This window comes from Muntiacus reevesi, chromosome 3, assembly GCF_963930625.1.
Source record: "Muntiacus reevesi chromosome 3, mMunRee1.1, whole genome shotgun sequence".
In the NCBI taxonomy this organism is placed as follows: domain Eukaryota; kingdom Metazoa; phylum Chordata; class Mammalia; order Artiodactyla; family Cervidae; genus Muntiacus; species Muntiacus reevesi.
The window spans coordinates 164,633,112-164,655,562 of NC_089251.1; the positions used below are offsets into that span (position 1 = coordinate 164,633,112).

The window sequence follows — 22,451 nt, forward strand, 5'->3', positions numbered from 1 at the left end:
TCGTACTTGTCATGTATATCTCATCCTGCTTAAGAAACGAGGCCTGTGATTGCGGCATCCAGCCTCTGGTGGGGCAGCGAGTGGGCAGCAGCAAGCGTGTTGCCAGCACCCGCCAGAGGCTGCCTCTCCCCCTGGCCCCTCACCCTCCAAAGCCCGCTCCAGGTCCTGTCCTTGGCTTGCAACTCCCAGCCTTCGCAGCTTCTTCAGCCAACACACAGAACCGCTTTGGGTTGAGTTGTATCCCCAGAGAAATGACATGCTGAAGCCCTACTCCCAGGCAACTGTGAAGGTGACTGCACTTGGAGACAGGAGTCTTTGCAGATGGAGCCCAGGTGAGGTCATCCGAGTGGGTCCTGATCCAACACGACTGGTGTCCTTGCAAAATGGGGACAGGTGGACAGAGGGGCAGACACGCACAGAGAGAAGATGGGGTGAAGACGGCGGCGCGACCACAGAGGCAGAGACTGGAGTGATGCGTCTATAAGCCAAGGACACCGAGGACCGCCGGGAGGGGCAGGGAGGGATTCTCCTCGAGAGCTGGCAGAGGAAACAGGTACCTTGGAAACCTGACTTTGGACTTTCAACCTCCAGAGCTGAGAGATGATACATTTCTGCTGTTTCAAGCCACCCAGGTCACCGTACTTGGTTACAGCAGCCGGAGAGAGCCACTCAGTCAGCACCGCATGACTCAGTCCACGCTGACCTCTCCAGCATCGCCGGCTGCCACCCACCGCAGGTCGTGGTGAAGCTGAACTTCCTAGAAGCCCCACCGCCACTAGACGGCACCACTTCACACCACTCTGTGCCTTCACGTTCCTTCCTGTGGTTGATTCTCTGGACCTGTCCCCACCAAGGTCGTCTCATTGCGGTTGCCAGGCAGAGTTGCTTTAAAATTCCTCTGATGCCCTGTAACTGCCAGCATATGCATCTGTCTCCCCCGCTAGACGGTGAACCCTTTGAGGACACGGGCCTCGTCTCATGCATCTCAGCGTCCCCGGCACCCGAGGGCTTGCCAGGGAGAGGGGGGTTATAATAAATATGACAATAGTAACCAATGCTATTTTAGCAATAAGTGTGACCTCATTCGCGCTGTACCAAATCTATGTGAAACAAGGTCATTTTTTTCACCACTTGGCTTCCGCATAATTTCATCCATTCATTCACATTCATTGGGTATAATACACATGGCTCTTCACAGAGATAAGAGTCAGGGGACACAACCTCTGTTCCTACGCAGGAGCTTATGGAGCAGTAGGCATCCCCATAAACCACAGGGCAGATCAGAGGCTTCTAAATCCAAACCAGCCTGCAACTGGCAGAAGGCATCTGTGGCAAGTCATTACACCTCTATATACTACTGGATATGCTGTATCTATTATATCCACTTCTCTAAAAGAAGGTGAAGTCAGAAAGAGAAAAACGAATATCATATATTAACACACCTATGTGAAATCTAGAAGAATGGTACAGATGAACCTACTTGCAAAGCAGAAATAGAGGCTTAAGCCTAGAGAACAAAAGTATGGACACCAAGTGGGGAAAGGGGGGTGGGATGGATTGGGAAATTGGCATTGACATATACACACTGCTATGTACAGAACTGATGCCTTCAAACCGTGGTGCTGGAGAAGACTCTCGAGAGTCCCTGGACAGCAAGGAGACCAAACCAGTCAGTCCTAAAGGAAATCGCCTGGATATTCATTGGAAGGACTGATGCTGAAGCTCCAATATTTTGACCACCTGATTCAAAGAGCTGACTCCTTGGAGAAGCTGTGAGCCAGGCCACCTTCTGCTTGAAGACTCTGTTCACTCCACAGCCGTCTGGGCTCCGTGACTTTCCAGAGGGCAGGGCTGCTGTGGGGCCTTACGCTGTCAGAGAGGAGGTTCACGGTCCTGTCTTAGAAGACCAAGCCACACTGAGGCCGTGATTCAGGGCGCGGGGCCCCTCCGCCACCTGTGACCAGTGTGATGGAGCTGGCTGGCTGAGCTGAACTGGGGTGTTCCAGAGAGTCTGCCCTCTGCCCTGTTTCCCGGGGGCCACGTCAAACCAGAGAGGTGTCGGGGTGGTGGGGTGTGGCATCTGCAGCAGGACCCGGGGTCCAGGGCGCTGGCTGGCGGGCAGCTGGTATGCTTGGCCAGTGTCACAATGGAGCATCCATTCTACGGGACTTCTTACAAGCACCTGCCTTATCCCTATTCTTAGATTTTTTACTGGAGTATAGTTGGTTTGCAGTGCTGCGTTAGTCTCCACCGTACAGCAAGGTGAATCAGCTGGATGTATACATGTAGCCGCTCTCTTCGATTTTCTTCCCACCGAGGACATCACAGAGCCCTGGGCGGAGCGCCCTGAGCTAAACTGCAGGTTCTCAGCAGTTAACCATTCTACACAGCGTCGTCGTTCAATCGTCCAGTCGTGTCTGACTCTTTGTGACCCCGTGGACTGCAGCACGCCAGGCCTCCCCGTCCATCACCATCTCCTGCGGTTTGCTCAAACTCATGTCCATTGAGTTGATGAGGCCATCTGACCACCTCATCCTCTGTCGTCCCCTTCTCCTCCCGCCTTCAAGCTTTCCCAGCATCAAAGCAAAGCACAGGTAGGGGTTATTCACACGAAGTCTCCCTGGGAACTATGCAAATACACTCCATCAAGATGCTTTGTCTGCCCTAGGAGCTGGTCGTGATATATGGATTTTGTTAGAATAACACATTCTGTTGCGCCTTTCAGAAAAATAATCACAATAAACACACCAACCTAGGTGGCCCCCTTGCACAATGCCCAACCTGCACAACTGTATGTGGCAGTCCTGAGGTTTGGCCCACAATGGAGCGTTAAGTATCCTCCAAACGCCAGACAAAGGTGACTAAAACCAGAGGCCAGGGCAGGGGGCAGTGTTAGACAACTGTAAGGCGTTTTAGGACTTTCAGTTTTCATAGGCAAGATAAGGTCCCTAGGACAATAAAGTTTTAAACCAATCTTTGGCTCACTTATGCAAAGTGGAAAAAAATCTTTCCAAAAACTTGACCTAAAAATCCCTTAGAAGGTGAACCATGATATCCTGTCACGGAGAGTTTCAGAGCTGGATTCCAGAGCCTTTGTAGGTATATGTCAGTCTTTAGAGATGTTTGAGCTTAGGTAGCACCGGGGCCAACACACCATTCTAGGATGGAAGGAGACACAGTGCATGACTGTGGATCAGCCACCAGGGCCTTTCAGAAGAACTGAAATTAATAACAGATTTATAATCCTGTTGGCAGAACGTGTATCACCTGGAGTGTCCTTGTGCCACTAGATATTACTCCTCTGCTTAGCTGCAAGAAAGAAAATAATTTTTCCCTTTAATTAAGCTCCCTGCATTCTATCAGCAGAAGCTCTGTATGGCTTCTATGTTAATAACAATCCTCAAGAGCTGGGTAGTAACTCTTCCACAAAGGGACACCTAAGGTTGAGGTAACTGGTCTGGGCTTGCTGTGAACCTGGGAATAATTAGGTATAAACTGCTTCTCCACAGCCTCTAATTCTCTCTGAAAACTGAATGTGGGCCTTAAGAGTCCTCTATCCTAAACTTTCTAGATATTAATTCCTTATCAGATATGTGATTTCCAAATATTTTCTCCCATTTCATGGCTTTCCTTTTTATTCTGTTGACAATATCCTTTGATGCACAAAACTTTCATTTTAATGAAGTCCAGTTTGTCTATTTTTTTTTTGGTTGCTTGTGCTTTTGGGGTCATATATAAAAATCATTGTCCTCCCAAGACTTCAGATTATACCACAAAGCTTCAGTAATCAAAACAGCATGCTGCTAAGTCACTTTAGTCATGCCCGACTCTGTGCAACCCCATAGACGGCAGCCCACCAGGCTCCCCTGTTCGGGGGGATTCTCCAGGCAAGAATACTGGAATGGGTAGCCTTTCCCTTCTCCAGGGGACCTTCCTGACCCAGGAATGGAACCGGGGCCTCCTGCATTGCAGGCAGATTCTTTTCCAACTGAGCTATCAGGGAAGCCATCAAAGCCCAAAACATTGTCATTGTTCCCTCTATGTTTTCTTTTAAGCATTTTACACTTTTAGCTCTTACTTTTAGGTCTTTGACCCTTTGAATTAATTTTTGTTTATGGTGTTAGGTAAGGGTCCAACTTCATTCTTTTACATGGACACATCCAGTTTTCCTAGCACTCTTTATTGAAAAGGCTGTCCTTTCCCCATTGAATGAGATTGGCACCCTTGTCAAAAAATCTAACTATACAACACAGAAAATATAGCTAATATTTTATAATAACTATAAATGGAGATAACCTTTGAAAACTGAATTACTATGCTGGACACCTGTAACTTATATAATATTGTACATCAACTATACTTCAGTGAAAAAGAGCCACTTCACCACATGCACAAGAGTTCTGTTTTGGGGTCTCTATTCTATTCCAACTGTCCACATAACTGTTCTTATGCCAGTGACTCACTCTTTAGATTACTATGGCTTTGCAGAAGTTTTAAAATCAGGAAGTAGCAGTCTTCCAGCTTTCTTCTTCTTTTTCAGGAAACAACCCAATTCAAATACAGGCAAAGGACCTGAAGTCAAGTGGACCTTAGGAAGCAATTATTGCAAACAAAGCTAGTGGAGGTGATGGAATACCAGCTGAGCGAATTCAAATCCTAAAAGATGACGCTGTGAAAGCGCTGCACTCAACATGTCAGCAAATTTGGAAAACTCAGCAGTGGCCACAGGACTGGAAAAGGTCAGTTTTCATTCCAATCACAAAAAAGGGCTGTGACACAGAATGTTCAAACTACCGCACAACTGCGCTCATTTCACAAGCTAGTAAGATTATGCTCAAATCCTCCAAGCTAGGCTTCAATAGTACATGAACTAAGGACTTTCAGATGTACAAGCTGGATTTAGAAAAGACAAAGAGGAACCAGAGATCAAATTGTCAACATTCGTTGGATAATAGAAAAAGCAAGGGAATTCCAGAAAAACATCTAGTTTTGCTTCATTGACTATGCTAAAGCCTTTGACTGTGTGTATCACTACAAACTGGAAAATTCTGAAAGAGGTGGGAATACAGGCCACTTTACCTGTCTCCTGAGAAACCCGTATGTGGGTCAAGTAGCAACAGTTAGAACTGGACATGGAACAATAGACTGGTTCAAAATTGGGAAAGGAGTACATTGAGGTGTATATTGTCACCTTGGATATATATTTAACTCATATGCAGAGTACATCATGTGGAATGCCAGGCTGGATGAATCACAAGCTGGAATCAAGATTGCTGGTAGAATCTCAATAAATGATGATATTTCATTAAAGGATGCAATAGTAAATGTGAAAATGTAGTTTGATTTTTATAATCCTGCATGGTAAGAGTTATAAACGTGTTTTCCCCCAACATGGCCTTTATATCTTTCACTTACACCCTACATTAGTGTTAGTGATGGTGTTGGATGGGTGTTGGATACTATCTTTTAAAATGTTATTACTGTTAAGCTCAGCTGGACTTTAAAAAGTGTGCTTCAACTTTCACTTGACTGTTCTCAAATTTTTCTTTTAAATCAACAGGTCCTAAAGCTTTCTCAGCTCTCCAGGATCAAATTTTGAAATTAATGTGAATTGAGGAGAAATAAGCAAGAACTGCAGAAAGAGATAGAATTATCAGGGTGATATTTAATAAGAAGAAGACCTGTACATTGAAAAAGAAGATTGCCAGGAGAAATATCAGCAACCTCAGATATGCAGATGATACCACTCTAACAGAAGAAAGTGAAGAGGAACTAAAGAGCCTCTTGATGAGGATGAAAGAGGAGAGTGAAAAAGCTGGCTTGAAACTAAACATTCAAGAAACTAAGATAATGGCATCCAGTCTCATCACTTTATGGCAAAAAGAAAGGCAAAAAGTGGAAGTAGTGACAGATTTGATTTTCTTGGGCTCCAAAATCACTGCGGATGGTGACTGCAGCCATGAAATTAAAAGATGCTTCCTCCCTGGGAAGAAAGCTGTCACAAACCTAGACAGCATATTAAAAAGCAGAGACATCACTTTGCTTACAAAGTGTGTAGTCAAAGGTCTGTATGGTCAAAGCTAGGGTTTTTCCAGTAGTCATGTATGGATATAAGAGTTGGAACATCAGAATGGCTGCTATCAAAAAGTCTACAAACAATAAATGCTGGTGACGGAACCCTCTTACACTTTTGGTGGGAATGCAAACTAGTATAGCCACTATGGAGAACAGTGTGGAGATTCCTTTAAAAACTGGAAATGGAACTAGATAGAACTGACATACGGCCCAGCAATCCCACTACTGAGCATAACACCCAAGGAAACCAGAACTGAAAGAGACACATGTACCCCAACGCTCATCAAAACACTGTTTACGATACCTAGGACATGGAAGCAACCTAGATGTCCATCGGCAGATGAATGGATAAGAAACCTGTGGTACGTATACACAATGGAACATTGCTCAGCCATTAAAAAGAACGCATTTGAATCAGTTCTAATGAGGTGGATGAAACTGGGGCCTGTTATACAGAGTGAAGTAAGTCAGAAAGAAAAACAGCAATACAATATATTAATGCATATATATGGAATTTAGAAAGATGGTAACAATGACCCTATATGTGAGACAGCAAAAGAGACACAGATACAAAGAACAGACTTTTGGACTCTGTGGGAGAAGGCGAGGGTGGGATGATTTGAAACAATAGCATTGAAACATGTATATTACCATATGTGAAATAGATCACCAGTCCAAGTTTGATGCATGAAACAGGGCACTCAAAGCTGGTACGCTGGGACAACCCTGAGCAATGGGATGGGGAGGGATGTGGGAAGGGGGTTCAGGATAGGGAACACATGTACACCTGCGGCTGATTCATGTCAATGTATGACAAAAATCACAATATTGTAAAGTAATTAGCCTCCAACTAAAATTAATTAATTTTTTTAAAAAAGAGTTGGACCATAAAGAAGGCTGAACACTGAAGAATTGATGTTTTCAAATTGTGGTGCTAGAGAAGACTCTTGAAAGTCTCTTGGCATGCAAGGAGATTAAACCAATCAATCCTAAAGGAAATCAACCCTGAACACTCATTGGAAAGACTGACGCTGAAGCCAAAGTTCCAATACTTTGGCCACCTGATGCAAAGAGCCAACTCACTGGAAAAGACCCCTATCTTATGCTGGGAATGATTGCAAGCAAAAGGAGAAGGGGACAGCAAAGGATGAGATGGTTAGATAGCAAAGCCAACTCAACAGATGTGAATCTGAGCAAACTCTGAGACAGTGGAGGACAGAGGAGACTGGCATGCTGCAGTCCATGGGGTCACAGAGTCAGACACGACTTAGTGACTGAACAACAGAAGGACTTGAATATACATTTCTCCAAAGAAGATACAGAAATGGCTCAGGAAGCAGATGAAAAGATATTCAACATCACTAATCATTAGAGAAATGCAAGTCAAAGCCACAGTGATATGGCCACTAAGGAGAACAAGATGGAGGTTCCTCGGCTTATTTCTTTAAAAAGTAGAACTACATCGATCCAGCAATCCCAGTTCTGAGTTTACATCCAAAAGAGATGAAGTTACTACCGCAAAGAGCCACTGGCACTCCCACGTTCACTGCAGCATTACTCACGATAGTCAAGACACGGAGATGATCTAACCTATGAGCCCACTGAGAGGTGAATGAAATAAAGATAATGCAGTATATATAATGAAATATTATTCATCCATGAAAAGGAAATCTTGATATTTGCAAAAATATGGAAAGACCTTGATGGCACTACGCTAAGTGAAATAAGTCAGAGAAAGATAAATACCACATCATGTCAATTGAATGTGGAATTGAAAACCACTGAATTCATAGAAAAGAAGTAGAATAGTGGTTTCCAGGAGCTGAGGGCTGGGGTGGGTGGGAAATGGGGAGAGGCTCGTCAGAGCATACAAAGTTTCAGTTATAAGAAGAGTAAGTTCTGGGGATCTAATGCATAGTGACTATGATGACTATAGTTAACAATACTATATTGTACACTTGAAAGTTGCTCTGAGTAGAGCATTAACGTTCTCACCATACCATCAACAACAAATGGTACTTATGTGAAGTGAAGGATGTGTTAATAAACCTTATTGCAGTAAGCATGTCATAATATTTATATGTATATAAATAGACACATATACATATTAAATATTTCTATAAGTAGGTATCAAATCACCAACAAAGAATCCATACACAGAACTGCATACATGTCAGGCTTGTAGATAACCCAATAAATGCTGACTAAAAGACAAAAAACAGTGAGATACCACATCACGCCATTATAATGACTCTTACCAAAAAGAAAACAAAAATACCAAACAAATGTTGGCATAGAAGCGGAGAAATTGGAACTCCTGTGCATTCCCAGTGGGCACATAAAATGGAGTAGCCACTATGGAAAAACAATATGGCAGTTCCTCAAAAAATTAAATATAGAATTACCACTTGATCTAGCAATTCTAATTCTGGACATAAACACAAAAGACGTGAGAGCAGGGACTTGAACAGATATTTGTCAATCAATGTTCACAGAAGCATTACTCTCAAAAGCCCAAAGGTAGAAGCAACCCAAGTGTCCACCGATAGATGAATGGATACACAAAATGTGGGCTACATATACAAAGGAATATCATTCACACCTACAGAGGAATAAAATTCTGATATATGCTACAACATGGATAACCCTGAAGACATGCTAAGTAAAATAAGAACAAATATATTATGATTCTACAAAAGGACAAATATATTACAATTCCACTTATATGAGATACTTAGAGTAATCAAACTAATAGGAACAGAAAGTAGAAAGGCTGATTGTCAGAGGCTGCAAGTGAGGAGTAAAAGGGATAGAGGAGATGCTTAATGGGTAGAGAGCTGCAGTTCTGTGAGAGGAAAATGTTTTAGAGATGGATGATGGTAATGGTTAAAGAACAATGAAAATTTACTTACTGCTATGGATCTGTATGTAGAGAAACCTGTATGCAGGTCAAGAAGCAACAATTAGAACAGGGCATGGAACAACAAACTGGTTTCAAGTTGGGAAAGGAGTGCATCAAGGCTGTATATTGTCACCCTGCTTGCTTAACTTCTATGCAGAGTACATCATGAGAAATGCTGGGCTGGATGAAGCACAGCTGGAATTAAGATTGCCAGAAGAAATATCAATAACCTCAGATATGCAGATGACACCACACTTATGCCAGAAAGTGAAGAACTAAAGAGCTTCTTGATGAAAGTGAAACAGGAGAGTGAAAAAGTTGGCTTAAAACTCCACCTTCAAAAAACTAAGATCATGGCATCCAGTCCCATCACTTCATGGCAAATAGATGGGGAAACAATGGAAACAATGAGAGACTTTATTTTCTTGGGCTCCAAAATCACTGTAGATGTGACTGCAGCCATGAAATCAAAAGACACTTGCTGCCTGGAAGAAAAGCTATGACCAGCCTAGAGAGCATATTAAAAAGCAGAGACATTACGTTCCTGACAAAGGTCCATCTAGCTATGGTTTTTCCAGCAGTCATGAACAGATGTGAGAGTTCGACAATAAGGAAAGCTGAGCGCTAAAGAATTCATGCTTTTGAACTGTGGTGTGGGGACTCTTGAGAGTCCCTTAGACTGCAAGGAGATCCAACCAGCCCATCCTAAAGGAACTCAGTCCTGAATATTCATGGGAAAGACTGAAGGCAGGAGGAGAAGGGGACAACAGAGGACGAGATGTTGGATGGCATCACTGGCTCGATAGACATGAATTTGAGCAAGTTTGAGGTGGTAATGGACAGGGAAGCCTGGCAGGCTGCCATCCATGGGGTCGCAAAGAGTCAGTGACAACTGAGCGCCTGAACTGATGGAACTGTACACTTAAAATAGTGAAAACAGTAAGTTTTACATGATGCATATTTTACAACAATGAAAAAATGAATGAGGAGTTCTGCAATCTAAAATGATTTATTAAGTATATATGTGTCTGGCCTTTTAAAAAAATGTATTCATATAAATAGTTCAATGTCCAATTGTCAGGATACTCTCTGGAAATTACCCTAATCAGTAGTCTGGTCTAAACATGCAAACATATGAGTTCTTTTTTTAAAAAATTAACTTTTATTGGAGTAGAGCTGCATTACAATGTTGTGTGTTTCTACAGGAGAGCAAAGTTAATCAGCTATAAGTGTGTGTGTGTGTGTGTGTATATATATGTAATGTATATACATTAATCCCCAAATCCCAATTCATCCCACCCCACCCATCACCTTTTTCTCCCTTGGTGTCCACGTGTTTGTCCTCTACATTTGCTGTCTCTACTCTGGCCCTACAAATAGGTTCATCTGTAGCACTTATCTAGATCCCACATATATGCATTAATATATGATATTTGTTTTTCTCTGTCTTACTTCACTGTGTACGACAGTCTCTAGATCCATTCACATCTCTACAAATGACACAATTTTGCCCCTTTTCATGGCTGAGTAATATTCCATTGTATATACGTACCACATATGAATTCTTAATTCAGAAATCATATTCAGTGCAACTATTTCACCTTGGTTTCCAAGTGTGTTCATTTAAATAAGAAAAATGAGGATGGATGGCGAGTTGGTCTTGACAATTCGGGACCAAGATGTGGGCTACATAGACAGTCTCATTATGAAGAGGTGGAGGACAGCGTATAGAGGATGTGGGAAAGGCAGACACACAGCAATGGTCCTGGTAGGATTGCTGGGGCCCAGAGATCAGCAACAAAATTCTAGTCTCTCTGTGAATATTTGAGATACATACATATATGTGTGTGTGTGTGTATATATATATATATATATATATATATCTGGGGTGAATTGATAGTTTCAAAGAACCTTGGATAGTCTAAACAATTTTTGAGTTGCTGCTGTGGATAAAGCCAAAGGCATCATGAAATCAAAAATGACGAAATTCAAGAACATGCCCCTGAAAGATTATCACCTAGAAACACAGGGTGAAAACAAAATGTCTGAAGGTCAAGCTCTTACTTCACTGCATTAATCATAATCTGACTTGATAGCTTCTGTTCTAAACAATTTAAAGGAAACAGTCCAAAAATCTGTCAGGGACGTGACAAGCAATCCAATAAGGGAAATTTACTTCTGAAAATCGTCTCAGCACACTCTTTCGTGGGTACCGATTTTATCTTTTTCTCCTAAAAAGAGGAGTGAGGAGAAAACATTCGGAGTAAGATGCCACATTTTCTTTAAGACAAAAGCATATCCAAAATTGTATACCTGAAAATAAACAGAATTTCATAAAGACACACTCAAGAAAGTAAGCACTAGATAACTGCATTTGTAATTTACAGAAAGTTTGACTGAATCATCTTTGTAGAATCCTCTTAAACTGTGGGGCAAGGGCTTTACTGAGCCAGCCAATACAGAAGTGATAAGGGCAGGCCTTGTGATGGTCTCCACATATTTACTGGTACCCACTTCTTTTAATTCACAAGCCTGAGTGTTTCAGGCCCACGTAGCAAGTCGGATGCTGTCATGATGGCCCTCAGAGCGGGTGGACCACATCCAAGAATAAAACTCTGAAAAGTCACACGAAGAATTAAATCATATTCACCACTGAGAAAGGGGAGTGAAAAATTATCTCCTTCATAATCATGAGGGAATCCTGGTTAGTCAAATAGTGGATCCCCGAGACCATCAACAGAGGCTCTGTTATCGGTGCAGCCTTCCTACATGATTTCCCCAATTATCAACAACAGAGTGAAAACCACAATATAGTTTATATAGCACATTTGACCATTTTTAAACTTGAAAAGTATTCCTTTTAAAAAGTATTAGTGCTGCGATCTCTCTGATTTTAAGCTCAAATAACAAGTCATGGCTGTAAAAAATTAAAAACATGTGCACACTGCTATTTTTTAAATGGATCACCTTCAAGGACCTACTTACTGTGTATCACATGGAACTCTGCTCAGCGTTAACCGGCAGCCTGACAGAAGGGGGTTTGGGGGAGAATGGATACATGTATATGTGTGGCTGAGTCCCTTCCCTATTCACCTGAAACTATCACAACAATACCCCAATACAAAATAAAGTTTAAAAAATTGAAAAAAGTAAAACATGTGCATGTACAACAAGAAGCCAGAAGAGGGCACTGTCTTTACACACTTCAATTCAGTTCAGTCGCTCAGTCGTGTCTGACTCTGCGACCCCATGAATCGCAGCACGCCAGGCCTCCCTGTCCATCACCAACTCCCAGAGTTTACTCAAACTCATGTCCATCGAGTCGGTGATGCCATCCAGCCATCTCATCCTCTGTCGTCTCCTTCTCCTCCTGCCCCCAATCCCTCCCAGCATCAGGGTCTTTTCCAATGAGTCAACTCTTCGCATGAGGTGGCCAAAGAGTACTGCAGTTTCGGCTTCACCATCAGTCCTTCCAATGAACACAGCAGATGTCAAAAAGTAAAGACAGTTTCAGTTTGTTTTCCAGTTACTAATGGTCTAGAAAAGTTCCATCACCATTGTTCATTAAATGTGCTACTTCACACTGCCTCTCAAACTTCTTATGCACTTTAAAGTGCATAAGAAGAATTACTTGGGGATTTATTAAATATAGTCGGTCCCCTTGTCCACAGGTTCCACATCTGTGTTCAATCAACCTTAGGTGGAAAATTTTCAAAAAAACAAAAATTCCAGAAAGTTCCAAAAAGCAAAACTTTTTAATTTGCACTGGTGACTATTTACATAGTATTTACATAGCACTAGGTGTTTAAATCATCTTTAGATTCCTTGTAAGTAAAAGGAAATATCCGTATCGGTTATATGCAAATACTATAGCATTGCACATTAGGGATTCGAGCATCCTCAGATCTTGGTACCCAAGGGATCCTGGACCAAAATCCTCTCAGATATTGAGAGATGTCTGTATATACTCTTGGCCTCACTTGATCCCATCGAATCAGACACTTTGAATTTAATATAATAGCACTTAGCTGACCCAGGAGCAGGGGCCTTGGAAGCCACATTAGAGCCCTCTGCACAGAGGCTGCCCAGTGCCTGAGGGTGGAGCGGGAGGTAACGACACCAGAACCACGGGAGCTCCCTAAAGACTGTCTTGAACGTCTGTGCGTTTCGATCATTCTGATACACCACAGATGAACTGTGACTGTGGCATTTAAGGAATTATTTTAAGACAACACAACTCTATCAAATTACAAAATCTTAGAGAAAAAAAAGCCAGTCTATGATCAGGAAAAAAATTTAAGGAAAACAAAATATTTTAAATACTTTTCATATCATCTCCCTGCAAAATGGAGAATGGTGGCTGATATTTTTTGTTTTTAATTTTTTTAATGGTTGGAAAATTAGCACAAACTACCACGCTTAATACCTATTATTCTTTATTGGATTATTACTTACACCTTGCGTGTTCTCAAGGAAATCTGGGGGACGTTCCTCTTAAGTGGTACATATCCAATAGTACCATTAAGAGAGGTGAGTAAAAAGCATATGGGAAGGAACTGAGGTGACGGAGGGAATAATGATTCCTGGAGTTACTCCAATTGACATTAAAGGTAGCTGCAGGTTTCTGGATGCCAGAAAGGAAAAGAACTCTAAGTTTTCATTCGGAGCCGCCTACTCTGTGCCACCACTGATAACGGACGCTACTGCGAACAGCAGCACCTTTCGCCTCCAAAGAGCTGGGTCCTTGCTTCATCTGCTTGTCGCTCCTGCCCTCAAAGTATTCAAAGCCTGTTGTGGCATCCATGTGATCAACCCCCGGGACTCTGGCTGGGGTACAAGGTGAGCAGCACCCAGAGCTGCGTGACTCAATGGCCCTGGGTTACAAGCCCATGGGAAGGACACTGATGGTGGGACAGATTGTGCAGACAAAACTGATGTTTGGGAGAATTACATTAGAGCTGGCTTCCTGAGGCATTGTGAACAGTTGAATGCAAATAAGCCATAAAGCTAGAAGAAAGTAAATATGGATGGATATATAACCAATGGCAGGGGGAGGAAAGGCTCTTGAGGCATAAAAGAAATTACATAGGAAAAGGTAGATTTGACGATCGACAAGGGAAAAAAAATGTCTGTATGTCAGAAAACATAAAGATACATATGCAACTAACATGACCATAAAGGGCAAATACCCTTAACATGAAGAATACCTACAAAAGGTCAAAAAGGTGGAAAATATTCAACTCCATTAGTCATCACAAGAATTCAGAGAAAACGGCAAGCGGCTACCTTGGACTACCATTGTGGTTTCACAAGGGACAAAGCTGTTGTTGGTCTTTAAGGACAATTCGTCCTGTGAGAAGGGTACACCCTTTCTAAAGGCAATGTTCCCAACCTTTCATCTTTTCCTTCTGCTTCTAGAAATATTCAGAGACATGCCAAAGATTTATCTACAAGCATGTTCATCACACTTTTATTATTTTTCATATTATTTAAAATATTTTGATATTTTAATAATATTACAAACTCCCAAAATTGTAACAGCAAAACTAGAAATTCCCTAACTTTATAACAATAGCAATTTGGTTAAATAAATACTGCCACATTCCAAGAGAGATGAACATATTAGCTCTAATTACATGAAATTGCCTGTATTCAATTTTTTTTTAACCCAAGAGCATCAATTCCTTATGGTTTAGTCTAAATGCTCTTTTAAATGTGTGTCTCTAGTTACACAGTTATATGTACACACTCAACCATGGATACATATATTCAAAGAACAGAAATGATATGCACTAAAGGTAAACAGTTGTCAGGGTGAGTTATTTTTAACATGGTTACGCTTTTATTCATTTTTAAAATTTTTAAATGAACGCATATTAAGTTTACTTTTAGAACAAAATCACAGGTGAAAGAGATCACCAGCCCAGGTTGGATGCATGAGACAAAAGCTCGGACCTGGTGCACTGGGAAGACCCGGAGGGATCGGGTGGAGAGGGAGGTGGGAGGGGGGATCGGGATGGGGAATACATGTAAATCCATGGCTGATTCATGTCAATGTATGACAAAACCCACTACAATATTGTAAAGTAATTAGCCTCCAGCTAATAAAAATAAATTTAAAAAAAAAGAACAAAATCACAAATGTAACTGGAAATCATATTCAAGAGATAAGATGATTTAACATGGGCCAGAGGGTGATGAGAGGGTTGTTCTTGGGCCTGAACACGCCGGGGTCATGTGAATGCACACACGTTTCCCAGAGTGGAATCTGGCAAAACACATCAGGCGTCTCAAGTGTTTACACTTCTGACCAGTCATTCTCTTTGTAAGAATCTAGTGAACACAGAGGCCAAGATACCTGTATAGGATATTCACTGCAGAGTTATCTGTAATATGACAATTTTATTTTTTTTTTCTTTTTATTTTGTAATATGACAATTTGGCTACAGTAATGTACTCGCAGACAAGAGGGAACAAGTTGATAAATGGTAGTACATCCATCTGATGTATTTTATGCAGTCATCAGTGTATGTTGGAAGAAGTCTTAGGAGCATTAGGACATGTCTATGCTAAGTTGAATTTTAAAAGACAAAAGCCTATATATATAGTCTGACCATTAACACATTTTAAAAATTGCTTAGTCTGTATGAGCACCCACGTGTAGAGGGTCGCCTAGGAAGGGGGCCAGGAGAGTGTGCGCATGCGTGTCTGTAAATAACAGCAGTGGTGACCAGCAGTGGAATTATTCTTGCCTTCGGTATACTGTTCTGCATTTCCCAGATATTCTGCAATGAACAGGTGTTACTTCTATAACCGGAAAATAACATTTTTAAAAGAGAAAAGATATCTCCCTCTTCACAGAGTGGAGGATGGGGGAAGCAGGTGGAGTCACAGGGATGAGCTAGGAGCTGTGGCCTTGGAAGTGAGAATGAAAGGCAGGAGGAAGATTCCAGAGGCTGGGGTGGAAGGAATGTCAGAAGTGTGGTAGCCAGCCTCCTGAAGGGCCCCGTGAGCCTTGCCTCCTGAGAGTCACACCCTTCCATAGTCCCTTCTGCCCTGAAAAGAGCTGACCTGTGGGACACAGCAGAAGTGACAGGGCGTGACTTCTGACCCTCGGCCATAACAGATATTGACGGAGCCAGAAAATAGGAAACAGAGTAGATGTTATGAGGGGCTTTGAGAGGGGAGCCCGTGGGATGATCAAGTCTGGAGGAGGATGGTAGTGATGGTAGCAAAACAAGTGCATATACTTAATACCACTGAACTGTATAGCTAAACATGGCTAAAATGGTAAATTTAATATTTCATCACAACATTTTCTTAATATGAAAAGGCATTGCAGGGCTCTGCTCTGGTCTCTCTTGGGTCACTTGTCCCATGGGAAGCCAGCTGCCGTGTCGTGGGGACCCTCAGGAGCCTACTGGAGGGGTCCCGCAGTGGAGGAACCCCATGGCCCCCACCACCAGCAGTACTAACCGGCCAGGTAAGCAGGTGAGCCCCCAGAAAGCTGATCCTCCAGCCCCAGGCGAGCCTTGAGCTGGAGACAGAAATCATATGAAGTGATAATACTGTTTTAACCCACTCAGTTTGGGAACAATTTTTTTATCCAGTAATAGATAATTAATGCCTAGAAAGAGGCACTGATTTGAGCCGTCGCATCCCTTTTCGGGGTTTAAGCCACCCTCTTGTTTTCCTAGCTTCCACTTAGGATTTTGAAGGTTGGAGCAATCTGAGTTCCCACTGTGACGACAAACACACCAGGTAATATGCAGAATCATCTTTTTCTCAAACACATCAGGAGCTCAGATTCCCTAGTAGGGCCCAGCAGGGGGAAGGAGGGCTTCCCTGGTAGTTCGGGGGGTAAAGAATCCATCAGGTAAAGATTCCTGGGTTGGGAAGATCCCCTGGAGAAGGGATAGGCTACCCACTCCAGTCTTCTTGGGTTCCCTGGTGGCTCAAACGGTAAAAATCTGCCTGCCATGCAGGAGACCTGGGTTTGATCCCTGGGTTGGGAAGATCCCCTGGAGGAGGGCATGGCAACCCACTCCAGTATTCTTGCCTGGAGAATTCCCGAGGAGAGAGGAGCCTGGTGGGCTCCAGTCCGTGGGGTCGCAGAGAGTCGGACACGACTGAGCGACTTAGCACAGCACCCAGAGAGGCAGCGAGGAGGAGGGTCTCACCCTTGTCTCCATCAGATCCACGCAGCAGGCAGCCTGGCCGTGTCTGCTCCCCGCAGGCCCATTTCTGTGCTCCCTCACTGGTCTCCTTTTGCTTTTCCAGGCCCTCCAATAACACCTCTCTAACCGAGTCCCTAAACTCCACCTTCAAATCAGTGCGAGGCCTGCCTGTCCGGATAACCCTGCAGCAGCCCCCCTTGCTGACCCAGCTCCTCCCTCCCACCTTGGTCAGGCCCACCGTCTTCCTTGCGACCACCCGCCCCCCATGTGGCAGTTTTCTTCCTCTCTCCACGCCTTCTGAGCCCAACTTGACTAAAATCGGGCCACAGGAAAATGAGGCATCTCAGCGTTTGAGGATGCACTGCAGAGAAGGAAGGATTCGAATTTTCTTTTGCGTCCTACTTTGGGGAAAACACAAATCGAAAAAAAACAATTCATGCCTAGGCTGACTTCCATTACTCTACTTTTTTTTTTTCTTAGTGATGTTTTCATTCTGGTGGAAAAGTCACTGGACAAGGAAGAGAAACCCATGAAGTTGGTCGCACTTCTTTCCTCTTCCCTTTTTTAGCTCCTAAGTTATCCTGGTGGATTGACCTACTTCTCCTCCTCACTTAGAAGAGGAAGAATGCTGAAAAGATGAGGCAGCAACATGCGTATGTACACACATGGTCTGCAAAATAACTTCCCTACCTGAAATAAAGATACCGAAACTGCCAATAATATACTAAAAAAAATTCCAGAATGTCTTCACTGAATTGGTCTTGAGAAATAATAGAAACTTCACTCCCTAGGACTTATTATTTATGAACTAGGACTTATTATTTATGAACTAGGACTAGGAGTGAAAAAATGAGAACCTATATACCAACTGAAGACGATCCTAGACCCTCCAACCAAAAAATATTTTCAAGAAATAAAACAATAAACAAGAAGACTCCAGGTGGCCATGGCTTGCTTAGACGGTGTACTGCGTAGACACAGGCTAATGGCCCTCAAGGAGCAAACACTGGTTGGAGGATGAAAACAATCTTAGATATCGCAAGAGTTTGTGGTCTGCTCCAAAAGGTTTCCATACACAAACAGCTATGCAGTATATCTGGGCTATTAAACTTTCATGAACGGGTAATATTTAGGAAACAAAGTGTTGACAATGCTGTTTGTGGGCTGGAAAGAGGACACCAATGAAAAAAGGACAGAGAAACACAGATCTAGGTAAAAATCATACACACTTGCTACATTTGTTCCCCCCTCCCCCCACCCCGGCCCCGGCTTGAACAATCCCATCAGTGTTACATATTCCTCCAGATTTCTAACAAATTCGGCAGAAAGGTCACTTTTTCTTCAATAAGCAGAGTCAGGAATGCAATCCAGGGGAGAATTTACTGCCAACTAAAACCTCAGTTCAAGGTGCTTTTATTAAAATAAAAGCGGAGCATCAACACTCTAGACGAATTATTCCCTTTACGTGTCAACATGCATGCACTTTCAGTTCAGTTCAGTCAGTCATGTCCGGCTCTTTGCGACCCCATGAATCGCAGCACGCCAGGCCTCCCTGTCCATCACCAACTCCCAGAGTTTACTCAAACTCATGCCCATCAAGTCGGTGATGCCATCCAGCCATCTCATCCTCTGTCGTCCCCTTCCCCTCCTGCCCCCAATCCCTCCCAGCATCAGGGTCTTTTCCAACGAGTCACTTTCGCTAAAGCTGAACACCTCAGACTGTGACCACGTCTCCCCCCACCACACACAGTGTTTGCAGCCACCCCACCCCCTCCGGCTCAGCCCAGGCTCCCTCTGTGCCCATGGTCACACATCACAGGGGAGGCGACACCCCGTCACTGAGACAGGAGACCGATGGGCCCCCGGCCGAATTGCCAGAGCTTGTCTCGTGTGGACGGACGCTCCCAAGACAAGGAGCGAGAGAAGAACTGAGTCCTGCTGCCCAGACAGGAGATAAGAGACCACATGCTCCTCATTCTCGGAGTCCAGACCACCTTCCTGACTACACACGTGCAGAGAGGCTCCTTGGAGGTCACAAAGGGAGGGGGTGTCACCTCGTGGTAATTCAGGTCAACTACCCAGAGGCCTCCTCACTAGAATCCATCTTGGCTAAGAGATGTGTGCACACACGGGAGGACCCTGAGATAAACCAAAACCTGACTCAGAACCAGGCAAGCAGGACGACTGGCCAGAGGAAACCCGGGAGAAATGCTCCACACGTTGCTGTCGTTCAGTCGTGTCTGACTCTGTGACCCCAGGGACTGCAGCACGTCGGGCTTCCCTTTCACTACTTCCCAGAGCTTGCTCAAACGCACGTGCATGGAGTCAGTGATGCCATCCAGCCAGCTCATCCTCTGTCGCCCCCTTCTCCTCCTGCCTTCAGTCTTTCAAGTGATTCAAACCACCACAAGGGCCCAGCTCGGAGTCCACTTGTGTGTATCCACACGTAGCCTTTTCCTTCCTAACAGACACTTTACTTTTTTCGCTGCTTTCTCTCTCTCTATGGAAATACATTTCTATACAACTGACGGGCCAGGGCCTTGTCACCGGCCCCTGGTCCCTGGGGCTCTAGCGGCGGGGATTCGGGGCTCTCACCACTGCAGTCTAAATTCAGTCTCTGGCCAGGAACTGAAAACCAGATCCAAGCCACCACAGGCTGGGGCCACCCGAGATCATCGCCTCCACGCCCAGACTAGGGGGGGTGCACAGAGCAAGCAGCCGCCGCTCTATTCTGACCACGTGTAAGTGCGCCTCTGCCTGATAAGCTATCCTCTCATCTGCCCAGCCCACATCCTCTCATGTGACACTTCTGTAACCAAAGCGTGACCTGTTCTCTCCGCAGCCCTGACGCCCAGCTACTAATGACACCATTCTACCAACTGGGCTAGTGCTTTTTCAGACATCTGCGGTGCAGAGGCCAAACGCACACTCTACTCAGATAATCACACGTGCTCATTTCAGAGTCACCAGAATCTGCTAAATTCTAACACGATTCTCTCACCGTGGTCTTCAGTGATTCATTCCATCATTTTGATCAATTATCATGAACAAGGTTTGGGGCCGTAAGGAGCTAACAGGATTTTAAAAGCAGAGTGTCTGCTGATGGAGAGAAAGGAGGACATCAATGATGATATAATACAGGGCACTTTTAACAGTTATGGAAGAGATGTACAAGCCGGTGTTTGGGAGGAAGGAGACATCACTCCCAGGGCAGAGGTCAGGGGAACTTCACGGAGAACAGGCAGGTTCTAGCGGGGTTAGAGCTGGGTTAAGTGCGGGTACAGAGGGAAGCCCCACAAGCAAAGGTGGTGGACCGCATGAGCTGAGGGCCAAAGACAGGAACGTTCAGACCAAAGGAACAGGAGGACCAACCAGATAGGAGCCCATATACCACACCTTGTTAAGTTTTGCATATTCAAAAGTCTTACCACCAGATATTTTTAAACTGGGAATACATTTCACTTCAGCAAACATTTTAAGAGCATTTACCTTCAGTTGGAAATTTCTTGGCTCGTTCCTCGAAGAACCAGTCTCCAGTTTTTATTTTCACATTTCTGAAAAACAAGCAGAAAGGAAGCCTCAGAGAGCGATGTGGGTGGTGCTGTATTTGCTTCATACCAAGTAGGGAGATAATATCAAAATATTAGTCTAGCAAAAGAGCTCAGAGTTCAAATTTCTGGCCCAGATCCCTAACTATACATATTTCCCATAGAGGTTAAGTGATTTGACTAGAAAGCAGCAAAGCTACAAAAGGAATATTATATTCCTATTCTGAAAAGGAATATTATATATCAAACTAAATCACTTTACTATACACCTGAAACAATCAACTATACATCAATAAAAATAAAAATAAGTACAATAAATAAAAAGATAAGATTGAAATGAGCTACAAAGCTGGAGTTTCTACTTGGGTACATTTTACCCTGTAAGTCCATGTAATACATACATATTAACATATGTGTTTAACACATACATAATAAATATATAGGGAGAAACAAAATCACCATCAAAATGACCAGTTTATCACACTTATGGTGGGGAACAATGGCATGAAGGATAATCAGAGAAATTCAATGTTGTCTATTCAGCTAAGCGAGATCATCCCTGGGTTACAGTGAAGTTAGTTTGAGTTAACCACAACATTTACCAAGAGCCAGCAGGGTGGATTCACCTGAGAAGGTTTCTGGGAGGACCTGATGTCTGGGACATGGGATCAAAGGGCTTCACTGGGGATCTGGGGGCCACTTGAGAGACAGCGGAAGTGACCTCTCGCTGGGCAGCCAGTCTGATGGCAACTCCCTGGGCATGTCTACATCCCTACATCCCCTCCTGTCCTACACACAGGCAGAGCAGTGCAGGAACTTTGTATGGCCACTGCTTAAAACTGAAGTCCCAAAGCATGATAGCTCCCAGAGCATGTTAGCTCTTAATAGCTTCCAATTTCCAAACTTCTGAAAAAACTACCCTCATAGAGCCTCAAAACTACTTCACAGAGCGTCAGAAAGGCAGAATTCCCAATAGCCTTTCAGGATATAAGAAGTTAAACATACAGACACTATAATTTATTGACACCATTAAAATCATCTGCTAAAAAAAGAATACATTCCTAGGTTATGCAAGTTTAAGAAAAATTAAAACTTTAACTTATGTCAAATTCTCTTCTACAAAGTATACTTTCTGAAATACATTCTTCATTAGGTTCTTTCAGGCTATAGATGAACTCAAATGGATTGTTTTAAATTAATGCTTATAAATGCAGTCAGTTCACAAATATATGCCAATCTACATTTTTAAAGATCCTGTCTTTCTCTGCGGAACTTTAGTAGTTGTCAGAAGACATCAACCAACTTCCTCCCCTTCTTGTTAGCAACTATTATATTATCTGATTAAGACGCAAATGATTACTCCCAATGTTGAGTGACTAGAATAAGGAAAATGTACACAGAGCATGTATGAATTTTGGTAACGGAATTTTGATAATCAGTCACTATCATTCAGAGCCAAAAACGTATGAAACATGCAACTGTGACATATCTCGAGAGAGAAGGGGAAACATTTTCACCCATAAATCAGAAATTCAGATATCTAATCTGCTAAATCGACACAAAACACGTGAAGGAGAACATAGCAACTCCACAGAAGTTTCCCCTATGGTACTTAAGACAAGCAGAGGGTCAAAACACAGGAAAAGTTCCAAGGGATAAGCGGGGTGGTGAATTCAATTGCTCTATTTCTGAGGATGCTTCCTCCATCCTTATAAGCAGGACAAAGTCTAAGCATTAGGATGAGGACAG

The 22,451-nt window shown here is 43.3% G+C and overlaps 1 protein-coding gene across 2 annotated transcripts in view; it reads right to left on the reverse strand.

Annotated features, from left to right (window-relative positions):
* The window catches only part of SYTL3 (synaptotagmin like 3), a 90,720-nt gene that overhangs the window by 40,210 nt on the left and 28,059 nt on the right, over nucleotides 1-22,451 (reverse strand). For both annotated transcript variants that reach the window (XM_065927745.1, XM_065927744.1), the window contains exon 4: nucleotides 20,644-20,708. In XM_065927745.1, the coding sequence (XP_065783817.1) occupies nucleotides 20,644-20,708 (65 nt within the window). The remainder of the gene's footprint in view (nucleotides 1-20,643; nucleotides 20,709-22,451) is intronic.